At 43.2% G+C, this 15,479-nt stretch overlaps 1 protein-coding gene across 1 annotated transcript; it reads right to left on the reverse strand.

Moving 5' to 3' along the window:
* Nucleotides 1-3,014: 3,014 nt before the first annotated feature.
* Nucleotides 3,015-13,672, reverse strand: LOC123188699 (uncharacterized). Its single transcript, XM_044600930.1, has 12 exons — nt 13,443-13,672; nt 11,572-11,927; nt 11,195-11,488; nt 10,693-10,870; nt 10,329-10,551; nt 9,391-9,533; nt 9,010-9,299; nt 8,721-8,933; nt 8,154-8,639; nt 7,374-8,018; nt 3,613-4,128; nt 3,015-3,514 (listed from the first exon to the last, which is right to left on the reverse strand). The coding sequence occupies exons 3-12, from the start codon at nt 11,462-11,464 to the stop codon at nt 3,275-3,277; spliced, it is 3,204 nt and encodes a 1,067-aa protein (XP_044456865.1). The 5' UTR covers nt 11,465-11,488; nt 11,572-11,927; nt 13,443-13,672; the 3' UTR covers nt 3,015-3,274.
* Nucleotides 13,673-15,479: the final 1,807 nt, after the last annotated feature.

Genomic DNA, 15,479 nt, shown 5'->3' on the forward strand with positions numbered 1-15,479 from the left:
TCATGCTAGAGCACTCAAATGCTTATCAATAGACTAAACAAGACTATTTGTTTTATTAGCACCACGAAATTTTAAATTACGTACACAGTGATGCCAGATACTGAGACGAAAATATATTTTTCAAAGTGAATATATTTTAGAATGCAAAAATTTGGCAAAGTTATTACTAAAAAATTTAAAGTCGCACATTTTTTAAAGAAAAATATTTGTCTTTTTATTTTTTGAAACTTGAGTATTTTTTAAAATACGGACAAATTTTTAAAACTAGGAGGTATTGTTGTGATTATTTCTCGAATTTAGAAACATTTTTAAAACATAAACACTTTTTAAACTTTAAAATTGGAAAGGCAAACATTTTTGTAAACATGTTTTTTTTAAATGGGAGGTACTGTAGCTAAATTGTTTTAATCTATACATATATTAATAAAACTTGATGAATATTTGAAATATGCCCACATGATGCTTTGTTTCACTTCATTTTATTAAACTAGGGATACGAAAGGAATCTTTTTTCTTTCACGTCTTCACGTTCAACGAGTCTCACTCGGCCTAATGACTCCCGTCAAAATGCATGAAGAGTCCAGCTAAGATTTCATGGTATATCTGACAGAAACTACCCAATTTACATGATGACACGGACATATATTATGTGCAGTGCTTTTCCCTATTATATTAGCCAAATGATAAAAACAAATTGTGTTCAACGCTTTTGATCTTCATCGGACATGAAGGCGGCTCAACAATCCAACTATTGGACCTTGCCAACCTTGGTTAATGACAGCTGGTACCGCGACCACCGACGACAAGGACGACAAAGACGACAAGCGGAAACATGTGTCTGGTGTTATATTGAAATGGAGGATGTGGACCTGAGAATGAGGTATTAGTCGTGTTTATTATGTTATATGATAATGAGGGTGAGGTCTTTAGCCATGCTCAATAGGTAAAGGCATGTAAGGGTTGTTTTCTCCCGTTGCAACGCACGGGCATGTTTTCTAGTCTCCAAAAGTACGGTTTGTTGTAATTTTCCTCTTACGGGCTCTTGAGATAAGTTGGTAATAATGAGCTCATATAAAATGGAAAACGATGTATGGGTTGGCCATAGTACTAGAATCAAGATGATACCATTTCTTATTTGACTAGTCACAATGGGGAGTAACTTAGACTAGTAACATCACATTTTACTAAGCTATGTTACTATCTCCATAGTGGGTAGTAATATATGTGTGTTGTCATATTATGGTTCATTTATTAGCCTATAGACTCATATTGTCTTGGTATGTGTGATGTTACAGTAACTAGCTAAGTTACCACCATCACCTCTCTCATCATTAAATATGTGTCACATAAGCAAAATTATCTTGAAAAGTGTGATATTACTAGTGATGTTACTCCCACTATGGCCGGTCTTAGTAATTATGTACGTGCAATGCACGTATTAGGTAGGATATTAGTGGCACGTTATATTAGGTAAGGCATATTTGTGGCACATTGATATTTGGTAAGATATTAATTACTTTCTTCATGGAAATGGTAAGATATTAATTACATGGTAGATTTCATGGGATAGCGTTGAGTCTAAACATGTTTATAACCAATGGCAATGGTGGGTAATTAAAGCGTTAAACGTGTTTGGTGCTTAATATTGGAGCGATTTGAACCACTAGATTACATGATTTGACGGTTGAGATGATTTAGATCTGCCTCTTTGGATCTTTTTATATTGGTATAGACTAGAAAACATTCCCGTGCATTGCAATGGGAGAAAACAGCCCTTACATGCGTTTACCCATTGAGCATGGCTAAAGACCTCACCCTCATTATCATAACATAATAAACACGACTAATACCTCATTCTCAGGTCCACATCCTCCATTTCAATATAACACCAGACACATGTTTTCGCTTGTCGTCTTTGTCGTCCTCGTCGTCGGTGGTCGCAGCACCAGCTGTCACTAACCAAGGTTGGCAAGGTCCAATAGTTGGATTGTTGAGCCGCCTTCGTGTCCGATGAAGATCAAAAGCGTTGAACACAATTTGTTTCTATCATTTGGCTAATATAATAGGAAAAAGCACTGCACATAATATATGTCCGTGTTATTATGTAAATTGAGTAGTTTTTGTCAGATAGACCATGAAACCTTAGCTGGACTCCTCATGCATTTGACGGGAGTCATCAGACCGAGCGAGACTCATTGTACGTGAAGACGCGAATCGTATCCCTAGTTTAATAAAATAAAGTGAAACAAAGCATCATGTGGGCATATTTCAAATATTCGCCAAGTTTTATTAATATATGTATAGATTAAAACAATTTAGCTACATTACCTCCCATTTAAGAAAAGATGTTTACAAAAATGTTTGCCTTTTCAAATTTAAAGTTCAAAAAATATTTTTGTTTTAAAAATGTTTCTAAATTCGAGAAATAATCACAACAATACCTCCTAGTTTAAAATTTGTCTGTATTTTAGAAAATACTCAGGTTTCAAAAAAAAAAGATAAATATTTTTCTTTAAAAATATGCGACTTTAAATTTTTTATTAATAACTTTGCCAAATTTTTGCATTCTAAAATATACTCACTTTGAAAAATATATTTTCCTCTCAGTATCTGGCGCCACTATACGTACAAAGCCTAGGACGTAAATTATGTGGGTCCATCGTGAACGAAAAATACTGGAGAAACAATCCTCCCTTTAATATATTGGTATAGATAGATATAGATATTAATTCCCTCCATTTTAGAACGCTCTTATATTACGGGACAGAGAGGGTACATGGTAATGAAATTTTATTCTTCAAGATATGTCAGACTTGTATGATAAGTCGAAAACATTATATATTTGTGAACAGAGGGAGTAGAAGGCAGCCGCCGGAAGTTGTGACATATGGGTTGAACACCGGTATTAGTAACTCCACGCAGGGTGGAAGTACTGCGTCTTGCTGAACTCTGCCTGCCGGGAGATGATGAGCTCTTTCGGCAGGGCGACGCCCAGGAGAGCAATGCCGATCCAGTTAGAAGGAAACACTCCTGACTTTCTTATTCCTCCATCTTGTAACAGACATGATCATCGTTTAATAAAGGTTGCCAAAGTTAAAATAAAAAAGCAGGGCAAAAAATGAAAGCCAGGAGAAGCTTTGAACTTTATTCGACACAAGGAACCTACAGTTAACAGAAACTGACTGTACACTTGAATGTACATTGCAACGGGAGGGTGAGCCTAAACAAGATGACTAACTCTTCCGGGATTAAGGCCAGGCCGCAGCAGCTCATCCTAGACCTGTGGCTTCATGATCCTCACGGTGGTGTAGAAACGCTTGAAGTCCTTCATCGCTTGTTCCTCAATCTGGATCGAGCGGATGGAGGACGGGGTGTCAGTCTCTGGCTTAAACCAGCGGTTGGGAACGTTGTCCTTCACGCCAACAACCTCTGGCGCTGCGCCCAGGGATGGTATGGCAAAGCCTGATGTCCGGGTTTTCGGACTGTGGGAGACAACGCCGTGGTGCCGTTTCTCCTGCTCAAAAGTCAGTTGGTTTCAATCAGAGGCTGCACTTTGTTATATTGGTGTAAGAAAATACGTATCAATTTAACATTTGGTAACATGAAGTCAACCTGCTGCATCTGTATGTCCCTGAGTGAAGGCCGTGATAGGTTGGGTGAGGTAGCTGAAGATGACCAAGGAGGTGTGCTCTTATCCCCTTCGTGAGCAGGAACAGCACGAGCAGGTGCAACAGATATTGGACTTGAACACGCATCAGGCATAAATGAAGAAAGCCGCAAAAGCCCAGCACTGTCAGGTGAATCCTCATGGCGGTCTTTTGCTTTCGTCGTCACCAGCTCGTTCGTTTTCGACCTCTGCTCGCTTTGAATATCACGAAGGGAAGCAGGTCCCTTCGTTATCTTAGCTCCACCCCAGGCAGGTCCTTCTTGCTTTGGTGTCACAGGCACAGCAGGAGTAGGCAAGCTTAGCTTTGAGGTGTCATCAAGAGCACCACTCAAAAACAATGACAAGCCACCTTTCTTGTTCTTCTTCTTTGATGAAGTTGGCCGGGAAGCTTTGTTCCCTAATGGATAAAAGATGGCTTTTGTGTTACTCGAAGTGCCATCATCAGATGGTTTGACTGGTTCCTGCTTGAATATATAAATTTATTAATACTGTTGCTTCCTTTAACATAATAGATAAATAAAAGAACACATCCATAATGAACAAAACGATGATTAAAGCAAAGAAACTATAAAGAAATGCCTACATAAATAGGATCGATTTATGTTTGTGACATGTTTTACCCCATTTAAGAAAAAATCCTCAATTTTACTCCATGTAATAATCATTTGTCAGTTTTTACCCCTTCTGATTTTTGATGGCGTCATGACCATGGTCCAGCCGCAGTGAGAGGGAAGGGTACGACCCGTCAATCATGAAGTCTGGCGTCGGGACCTTGAGGTTCTCCAGCAGCAAAGGCAAGTCCCCGATGCCACTCCGCCGGCACCTGTGGTACCCACCGTCCGACAAGCCGGTGAACAGGTTCATGGGCCTGGTGACCTCAAAGTAGGCGGCGTTCTTGCAGACAACACTCAGGTCAGATCACCAGGATGTTGCCCATAATCAGAGCCAGGCCGCCTCACGAGCTCCGTGCCGTGGGAGCGGCGACATCGATGCAATGGAGGCTGGGGATGGAGACAAGGCACAGCCGGTCATGCCTGCGTTGTAGAGGACGGAACCACAGTCAAGCCGGCGACACCGTCCGTAAAGCCACTCTGAGGTGGCGCCGAGGACGGAGATACGGCCACACCACCAGGGAGCTGCGGGAGGCGGCACTCAGCCTCCGCTCACGATGGGGAGTAGGACACGCAGTGGACTACGACGCGGAGTCGCCACCAGATGCCACCACACTTCTCACCACCAGAGGCCGCCATCGTAGGCTACCACGTCCTGGATCAAGTGCATCTGCCTCCAAAGGGGGTCGAATCGACTGCAACAGCTGCCGAAGCTGGTGATCTGGGCAGATAGGAGGGGGAGCCAGACCTCTCCAGATCTGGGTGGTGGCCTCCGCTCTGCTCCCATGCACTGAACATGGCCTTAGTAGCCTCGCCTCACTGCGCGTGTTGTGGTGTTGTGGCCGGACAGGAACCGCCTTTTCAGCGTCTCCATCCTGTAGGCCCTCACACCGCTTTCCGGCCAACGCCTTTGTGGGTAAACCTCCAGCGGAAGCCCCTTCTTCCCGTCCCCATCGCCAGCACCCGGGATGAGCCCGAGTGCAACGTGCCTGGGAACAACAAGAAGGGCAAGCTCTCTGGCACGGCGTCGCTGGCATTGTCGTGAGAGTTGTAGTCTTTGCACTGCTCCAGCTGGCCGACATCGTGTTTTACTACAACAGGTCCCGGCGGCAGCAACGCGGCACGCGCGAAGGACCAAAGGGCACAGCTGTGATGGCGGCTCAAGAAAGAGGTGCTCCGCCGGCATCCAGCGATGATGGCGCCGCAGGCATGGCATCCTTGCCAAAGCACTGGCACACCCGGGTTATCGGCGGTGGGCACTGGGCGTGAGCCAAACCGATAGATGTTTGTGGGGAAGGGCGCGAGGTACAGCGTGGAGGACCTCGTGTTCGTGCATGTGTTAGTGTGGTTGAACAAAACCAAAACAAACCGGACCTAAGAAAACCGGTTGGCCAGATTAATCAGTCTATGTGGCATCCAAGTCAGCGCTGAAATGTGAAGCGACGAGAATTTCTGTTAGATGGGGTATAATCTGTCACAAATCTGAAACTTAGGGGTAAAAATTGGAATTATAACTCTTAAAAGAAAGAAACAAGATATTCTGCCTTATCAAATACTTAGCCTCCCATGGAAGCAACACTCAGAACAGGTACCAGAAGAATAAAGTTTCGCATGGCCTCTCACCACTAGGTATCAAGAAAAGCAAAGGTGCAAAACTTAGTCAAACAAACCCACGAAGACACGGCCAACAACAACAACAACAACAAAGCCTTTAGTCCCAAGCAAGTTGGGGTAGGCTAGAGGTGAAACCCATAAGATCTCGCAACCAACTCATGGCTCTGGCACATGGATAGCAAGCTTCCATGCACCCCTGTCCATAGCTAGCTCTTCGGTGATACCCCAATCCTTCAGGTCTCTCTTAACGGACTCCTCCCATGTCAAATTCGGTGTACCCCGCCCTCTCTTGACATTCTCCGCACGCTTTAGCCATCCGCTATGCACTGGAGCTTCTGGAGGCCTGCGCTGGATATGCCCTAACCATCTCAGACGATGTTGGCTTCTCTTCAATTGGTGCTACCCCAACTCTATCTCGTATATCATCATTCCGGACTCGATCCTTCCTCGTGTGGCCACACATCCATCTCAACATACGCATCTCCGCCACACCTAACTGTTGAACATGTCGCCTTTTAGTCGGCCAACACTCAGCGCCATACAACATTGCGGGTCGAACCGCCGTCCTGTAGAACTTGCCTTTTAGCTTTTGTGGCACTCTCTTGTCACAGAGAATGCCAGAAGCTTGGCGCCACTTCATCCATCCGGCTTTGATCCGATGGTTCACATCTTCATCAATACCCCCATCCTCCTGCAGCATTGACCCCAAATACCGAAAGGTGTCCTTCCGAGGTACCACCTGACCATCAAGGCTAACCTCCTCCTCCTCACACCTAGTAGTACTGAAACCGCACATCATGTACTCGGTTTTAGTCCTACTAAGCCTAAACCCTTTCGATTCCAAGGTTTGTCTCCATAACTCTAACTTCCTATTTACCCCCGCCCGACTATCGTCAACTAGCACCACATCATCCGCAAAGAGCATACACCATGGGATATCTCCTTGTATATCCCTTGTGACCTCATCCATCACCAATGCAAAAAGATAAGGGCTCAAAGCTGACCCCTGATGCAGTCCTATCTTAATCGGGAAGTCATCAGTGTCGACATCATCCGCAAAGAGCATACACCACGAAGACACGGCCAAGCATACATAAAAAAACTGCTAGTAGCTAGGGTCACGGATAAACACGACCAGTCCAAAATTATACAACTGGTCACCAGTAAGGCCGGTGCAGCCAGATTTTTTCCAAAACCCGAAGTTGGAGGTTGTTGGAATTTTCTCATTTTTGTGGACTTGTTACAAAATGATATAGAGAAGAACTAAATATTGAATTATAGATGAAAGTGTAGGTGACACTTTCACAGAAATCAAAATTTCAAATGTAGGACAGCAATCCTTTTATTTTCAACCGTATGGTCTTTAAGATAGGTAGAAGATTTTTCACTGGCTAGGAATACAGGCATGAGACTGAAGACCAACACGGAAAGAACCAAAGAAAATGAACCTTATTGGGATCATAGGATAGAAGAGCGCAAACCTTTTCTGAAGAGCCATGGGTTGGTAACACTTCTGGAAGCTCCTTATTGTGGTTTTGCTCCTTGTCCTCATGCTTTATAGAGGTAATATCAGATTGTGCTGCCTGCTTGATTTTCTTCTTCTGTTTCTTAGAACCCTCAGATTTTTTGTTTGGCACATAAACTGAAGGTCTTGAAAATGCTTCTGTTGGAAAGCCAAGCTCTGCAAGTTCACTTTCAAGGGAAGCCCTAGACTCGAGCTTTGCTAGCTGTTGATCATCAAGCTGATGACCATCCAGTTGTTTAGCCTCGAGCATCTCAATCTGCTGCAGTTTCTTGCGAATTGCCCTGATCTGTTTGGAGACAAATTGCTCAGCATTGCTTTCTTTCTGAAGGAAGTTACCATAACCTGACATTCCATACAACTTTGATGCAGGCTTCTGATTGTCCCTGAGCCTAGGGAATCCTCCTGCATTATCTCCCTCTGCATCGCTATCAATGACAGCAGGATAAGTAGCTGTCATTGTGGGAAGACGGCGGTGACTCCAGGGCTCCGAGGATTTTTCATCCAGCAATCTCTCTAAATTTGCAAGAATTTCAGGAGAAGCATTCATAATTGAAGGAGCTGCCACTGTGAAGATGTAATCAAGGTTGCGAATAGCTGTATCCTGCATCGCATTGCACAGCAGAGTACCAGAAATCACTATATGAAAATTAATTAGGCATGGACAAAGGATGAATGCATATCAGTATGTGGTAACAACTGTATAATGCATGTAAGCTGCAGCACACTGATGTATTACCTCACAGTGCTTCTTGAGCTCTTTGGCTTCCAAGGAATCAGCAACTTCAAGAAGTTGTATAGCATTCTTTGGCTCCATTATATGCTGAATTGCAACTTTCTCACAGAGGCTCTTCAGACTGGGTATGCCTTTGCTCATTTCATTGCTGGTAACAGATAGATCAGTTTCAGGCTGGACATCAGTAAACAATATGTCTTCATCCAACTCTTCCATCACACCACTCCATTCTGATGAGGGCTTTTTGCTTTGGAATTTGGGTTTGGGTGGATACTCGGGATGGTAAATACTAGAAAGCACAAGCATATGTGTTTCACCAACACAAACTGATGATGCTCGCTTAACACCATTCACTCGAGTAAATACTGGAGTTTCATCCTTACGTTTCTTTGCATCACACATGAAAACATCACCAGTTGATGTAGCCAGTGCAGTCCAGTACTTTCCAGCTGAGATGCTCACTACATTCCGTCCACACATAGAGAATATCTGTGCAGAAACAGTTTAAATGTAAGCATGAAACACATAACATAGCTTAAAAGATGACCTTGTGAGATGTAATAACCGAACCTGTTGACATCTTAAGTCCAGATCCGATGAATTCCAGTACAAAATAGCACCATCAGCTGTTAGAGCAGTACTGTGCATCACTCCAGCTGCCACAGAGATCACCTGAAGTCGCTCCATACGATGAAACTTCACATTTGCATTTCCACCCTTCTTAAGACATCTAGCTATTACAACACGGCGAGGGGTCACGAGGCGATGACCCCAAGTGAACACCTGCAAAAGTGGGTGACATCAGCAGGTCTGAGGTCTGTTAATTTTCTTGGTGTTATTCGAACCGATTTTAACTTACCTCACCATCAGCCCCAAACACTAACGTATGATATTTTGCTGCAGATACACCTTTAAATACTTTTCCTTTCAAATACTCTACCATTCTTGGAATGCAATTGGATGCCGAGTTTGAAGTGCCATAGCCTAGCTGGCCCTCCTTATTGGAACCCCATGTGAACACTTCGCCAGTATCGGCAACTGCTGCTGAGTGCTTGTTTGCAGCGGCTACTGCAATTATCCTTTGCTTGAGTGAACTAACACGCCTTGGTGTTGGTTGGGTATCGACAGAAGGGTAACCAAGCTGACCCTCTGCATCGTCCATAGCATTTTGTTATAGGCCATAAGCACACTGTAAATTTTAGAAATATGTTGCTGGAGACACATACACATTCACACATACCTCTGTTTGATCCCCAGGTAAACAATTCCCCAGCTGATGTAGCAATCACTGTGTGATGTTTCGCAGCAGCCACAACATTCACCTTTTTACGGCCTAATCCAACTGTCACTTGGCGAGGGGTAATCACAGCTGTCGTCTGGCCACTGCAATAAAATGGTAGTTGTAGCAACACAAAATAAATTTTACCAATAGCATGAGAAATGAGACTTTTAACACCGAAAGGCCCGAGACATTAGTGCTCAACTACTGTTGAAAAATGTTAGCGACTTTACGCTTCATTGGCACATTTGAATATACTAGTAAGGTACATGTGCATTGCATGTGGGAGCTTAGATAACCGAAGTACGAACGAATATCGACATACCACACTACATGTAAGTTTGGAGTCATATATGCATGACTTATATGATGTAGATTTAATTCTCGTAGTTCATCGCATTGGAAATCAAATTATAGCTACAAAATAATCGAAAGACTGCATGATATATACTACACAAAACTGATGTGAAATATATCCAGCACATTTATTTTTAACTATCTTGTACTGCAGTTTTGAGTAGTTAGTGTTGTATCTTCAAAGCCAAACAGACTTTATGAAGGTGGCATAGCCTTGAATTATAAAATCATAAAACAAAATTGAATGGCAATTTGTTTAGAAGAAATCACTTTGGGGAACTAAAGTACGGAAGGGTCTAAAACAAATGAGAAGTGCTTATAATTTGAAGTGAATCGTAGACCATCAGGTAAAAAGGAATGGTAACTCATTTAGAAGAAAAAAGTTAAGAGGGTTAAAGTATGGAAAATTCTAGAACAAATAAGTGCTTGTGTTTTGAGGTTTGTGCATTCTCTGCAAAGAACTTACCACAAAGTCATGTGGAGATAACCATTTTCAACCTTTCTACAAAAAGTGTTTTATTAGATACTGCATGACTGCTTACCTCTGAATATCCGGATGTCCAAGACGACCACCTCGACCAAATCCCCAAGTGTATAATTCACCATCAGAACTGACTGCTACACTGTGGAACTTTGATGCAGCAACAGTTTTGATATATGACCCATGCAAGGCATCTACTTTGCAAGGTAGTTTTTGTATGTGGGCATTGCCAGTTCCCAGTTGATAGTTTGTTCCACTTCCCCAACTGAAGACTTCCGTTGCAACTAAAATGGAAAAAGGTAAGGAGGATTTGTAAGCGCATCCTAAAGAAATTTCCAGAAGGTCATAATCACACCAGTACCAAAGCACTGAACACAATTAGAGACAAATTAACTGTCTCCCGAAACAGAAGAGAGGCATGCTACCTGAATTGGGAGAATCCCCATTAGCCTGTGATACAGGGCCAGAGAGAAGATCAATAGGTGTACGACCCTTGGTGTCCTCCAAATTGAGGGATGCACCAAACTGTAGAAGAACACCAGCAATGCACAAGTGGCCAAAATGAAGTGCTCTGTGAAGGCTGCTCCAACCGGATTCTCCATCCTGCAAAAATGGAATTTGGTGGGAATTTACAAAAAAATAGTGTGATACTTAATAATGGACAAAAATTGCATTTAGCAAGTAAAGAGCAAACAGATTATATACTTCAAATTCACACCAATGTGGGCGTTTAAGGATATGTTTTTCTCAATGAAGAACATATTTTATGATTTGCCTTTGGTATCTGGATACAAGTTTTCCTCTGCCAATGCATATAATTGTAGAATGCCCAATAGCAACCCAGCAGTTCGATAAATGGAGGCATAGTGCTTTAATGAAAAGGAGACAATAAGAAAATTTATAAATGAACACAAAGGTGGTGCATACCCTTGCATCTGGATTAGCACCAGCATCTAGGAGCCGCCTGACGATTGGAAGGTGATTTCTCCATGTTGCAAGGTGGAGGGCACCAAGGCCAAATGCATTTCTACCGTCAATGCTTCCACCGTTCTTTTTTATCAAGGCCAAAGCAGATTCCACTTCAGCTATTGACCCTTGTTTTGAAACAAGACACAAATCCTTCACAGAGCATCCAGTACAAGGTCTGCGCGTGCCAGCTTGCTTCGGTGCGCCTGGCGGAGATACTGAAGGCTCCATGGCACTTCTCAATTGCACAAGTATCTATGGGGTTATTGAGACAAATCAGTACTCCGTCACAACAATATCAGAAAATGACATTTGTTTAGTTTAAAATGTCATGGTACCTAGAAAGGCAGGTCCACTGCTGAACTGCTTGCATGCCACAGGTATTTTCCACAGCAGCAACACTATTTTGGTACCGTTTGACTAATCGGTAGTAAGTTAATCTTAATCCTAAAGAAAAAGTCTAGTATCGTTACAGTTTTATCTCTGCAAGGAGAACTGGCAGAAAGCTTGGATAATTATCATCTCCACTCTCTAAGACTGAGATATCCTAAACTAGCCAAGTAACATAGGACAGCATGGCACTAGATCTTCATCCTGAGCCCAATTATTTTATTAGAGTTCCATGAGGTTAGGATGCTATTCCATGTCCAAATGGGATGCTAGATAAAGAAGCATCCATAGAATAGAGATCAACCTGCATAGTAAAATGAATATAAATTAGTAGAAGGACATAATGCAGAAACTATCGACAGTAGATCAGTCAAATGATAAAATGGGCTAATTAAGATACAAGACGGGTTTAAAAATGGCATCGATTAGTAGAATAAATATTAGCAAACAGCCAAAATAATAGTGAGTGAGATTGCTAACTAACAATTCTAACCAATGTTTGATGAAAAAGAGGCCAGCATCAAAAAGGCATTTGCGTTAAAGTCTAGAGTGCAATAGCAGGACTACTTGGGCATATGTGAACTTATATATGTATTAGAGAAGTCAGCCGGCCAAAAAAACTTGGAAAATATGCAGCTAACACGATATAGAAAATGATCATCACATCATAGTAAAATTACAATCTAGCACATAGATTTCTCAACCTACAGGTGACCAGGTGGCCATTTTAGAGTTCCTCTGTCATATTTCGTATGGTAGAACACTAGAGCTACTTTTTGGCCATCGGCTTTTTTCTTAATCAAGTTGCAAACAAATATGTTACCAGGTTGTGCAATGATCTGATTTACCAAGCAATTGGATAGCATCTAATGATCTGATTTATCAAACAAAGCAACAGACTGTCAACTATTATGTGGCAGAGAACTTCTTTTTTTCAAGATAAGCATAGAAACCCCAAACTCAAAATTGAGCTTCTACTGAACTAGAAAAGGAAGATGCCAGTTTATACCTATAAGAGTATATTGATTTGGACTTCAGGTAGTAACAACGGTCCAGACAAAAAAATTGTATACACTGCACAAGCAATTAACAAAAATAATCTGTCTAACAGCCCGTAAGGTCTAGATCATATTTCAAGTAACTGGTTCGACACAATTAGCAAGTCTTAAGTAATGTTCGATCATTTTTTTGGAAGTAATATTGGAATGACCGGCTAAAATATATAAAACGGTGTAGCAATTGATCAACGGCAGAAAAACAAAACAAAAAAGTGATCCGCACAGAAAGGATATTCCAACCACGAGGAACAGCAGATGCTTTTGCGTTGCCTAAGGAGAGAGTCAAGCAAAAACTAACAGGAAACACACACAAAAGAAAGTAATAAGAGAAACATATAAACATTTTTGCGTGCAGATGAATATAAAACTGCACCAAACGTAGCGGAAGCCATCAAACTTCTTCCAAAAATACGTGATTTATTAGAGAGCTAGACGGGAATTCTCACTGGAAACAAATCAACAGCAATTACACCCGTACGAATCTAAAATGAAATTCATCCTTTCGTACAGAAACAATAGGAGTAACCGATCAAAAACCAAGCATTACCCCGCTGCAAATACTGGCGCACAAGTCGGATCAAACAACCGGAGCGGACCGGCATTGCGCCGAGCAACCGCCGGGGGCATCCTTGTCTACTCCCAACAAACGGATCTACGACCAGACGAAATCGCGCATAGCACCACAGAAACGAGATCCAACCCATGCCTCATACACGAGAATCCAGTGACGGAGAATGGAAATGGAAGAATCCACAACTGACCTTGGATTGGATTGGATTGGATTGGACTCCCCGTCAAGAACACATGCTGTCCTATGTCCTCTCTCTCTCTCTCCGGGAGGGCTGCGTTTATGTGGGAGGGAGGGAGGGGATCCCGGCGTGGAATATGCTCCGGTTAGTTCGGGCGCAGGAGGGGGAGGAACCGCCCTCTCTCGTTTCTCTCTCTTTGGTTTCCTGTCGTGCGTGGTCTCTCTCTCTCTCTGTGAGGTGGGGAGAGAGAGCGATGAGATAGAGATACGTGGTGATCTCAGGAGAAAAAGTGAGCCGTGAACGAGTTTGCCGGTTTTTAGAAAATTTCTAGCGGACTTTTAAAATCGCTGACCCGTAAAATAACGTTCAGTTTAGCCAAAAAGTGACCCGAACAAAAATCTTAAAAGCATCCAACCGTAAAAAAAAATTGAGAGACGCGATAAAATCCCCTCCAACCCGCGAAAACACAACTCCTCATTGGTGCCATGTATCCCGCGAAAGCGGTTAGTGAAAGGGACATTTCAGTGTGCGCGCTCTCCACATCTCCTCCCACGACCGCCCGCCACCGTCGCCATCACCTGCCGCCTGCGATTCCAGCCATTCCCGCCAGCGGAATCGTGTCGCCCGCCCCGGATCCGACGAGTCGAGCCACTACGACCCGTCGCCCCGGATCAACCGCCTCGAGTCGCTGCCCGCTTCGGATTCGCCGAGCCGCCACCAGTCGTTCCCCTTCCCAGATTCGTCGAGCCGCCACCGATAGCCGCCACCCCGGTGAGCTCCTTTCCTTCCCCTTGTAGCTCGGTCGTAGAAATTTTGTTGATGCAAGCTTAGATGCGGTTTTTTAGATGGATTTGAGCCCGTGCGAGCAATTTTTGCTCAAGGATTCATCCTCGTCCGACGACTCAGACGTGGAATCGATACTCGAGCGCCATCATCAGCAGATGGTCGTAGCGGTCCTGGCCGTGAAGGAGGCGGAGGATCGAAACCGCAAGAAACAGTGAGGTTCGACCATGGGTCGTCTTTGCATCCCTCACAACCGCCATTTCGAAAATATGATGTTGATGCAAGACTACTTCACGGACAATCCAACCTATCCGTTGCACCTCTTTCGGAGAAGGTATCGAATGCGCCGATCACTCTTCGAAAAAATTGTGCAAGCTTGTGATGCTAATTGCCGGTTTTTTACTCAAAGAAGAAACGCTGCGGGCTTGTTGGGTTTTAGCGCCTATAAAAAACTCTCTAGGGCTATGCGTGTGACTGCATATGGTATTCCTGCTGACTATGCCGACGAGTATCTTCGCATTGGCGAAGATGCTACAATTGAGTCATGATACGTTAATTTTGCATCATATTTTTATGTTGATATTTATTGTATTATGGACTGTTATTTCACTTTATAATACAATTCTTATGCCTTTTCTCTTTTATTTTATAAGTTTCACATAAAGAGAGAGATTGCCGGCAGCTGAAATTCTGGACCGGAAAGGGCTATATCGAAGGCATTTTTTGAACATCTCCAAATGAGCTGGAAATTGACGGAGAATTATTTTGGAATGTATTAAAATTATTAGCGAAAGAAGTACCAGAGGGGGACCCACCAGGCAGCCACAAGCCTGGGTGGGCCCCTAAGCTTGTGGTGATCCTGGCAGGCCTTCGGGGCCCATCTTCACCTATATAATGCCATTTGCCTTAGGAAAATCAGAAGGAAAGTTTTGGGACGAAGCGCCGCTCTTGAGGCGGAACTTGGGCAGGAGCACTTTTACTCTTCGGCGGAGCGATTCCGCCGGGAAAACTTCCCTCCGGGAGGGGGAAATCGAAGCCATCGTCATTACCAACGATTCTCTCATCGTGGAAGGACCAATCTTCATCAACATCTTCACCAGCACCATGTCATCTTCAACCCTAGTTCATTTCTTGTACTCAATTTTTGTCTCAAAATCTCATATTAGTACCTGTGGGTTGCTAGTAGTGTTGATTACATCTTGTAATTGATGCTTGTTGGTTTATACGATGGAAGATCATATGTTCAGATCCATTATGCTATTCAAT

Source organism: Triticum aestivum, chromosome 2A (genome assembly GCF_018294505.1).
Source record: "Triticum aestivum cultivar Chinese Spring chromosome 2A, IWGSC CS RefSeq v2.1, whole genome shotgun sequence".
NCBI classification, from domain to species: domain Eukaryota; kingdom Viridiplantae; phylum Streptophyta; class Magnoliopsida; order Poales; family Poaceae; genus Triticum; species Triticum aestivum.

Coding starts and splice junctions, on each gene's coding strand:
- LOC123188699 (XM_044600930.1), bottom strand. CDS start 11,464: ATGGAGCCTTCAGTATCTCCGCCAGGCGCACCGAAGCAAGCTGGCACG. Junction 8,640..8,720: donor TGGACTTAAGATGTCAACAG/GTTCGGTTATTA, acceptor GTTTCTGCACAG/ATATTCTCTATGTGTGGACG. Junction 3,515..3,612: donor GGGACATACAGATGCAGCAG/GTTGACTTCATG, acceptor ACTTTTGAGCAG/GAGAAACGGCACCACGGCGT.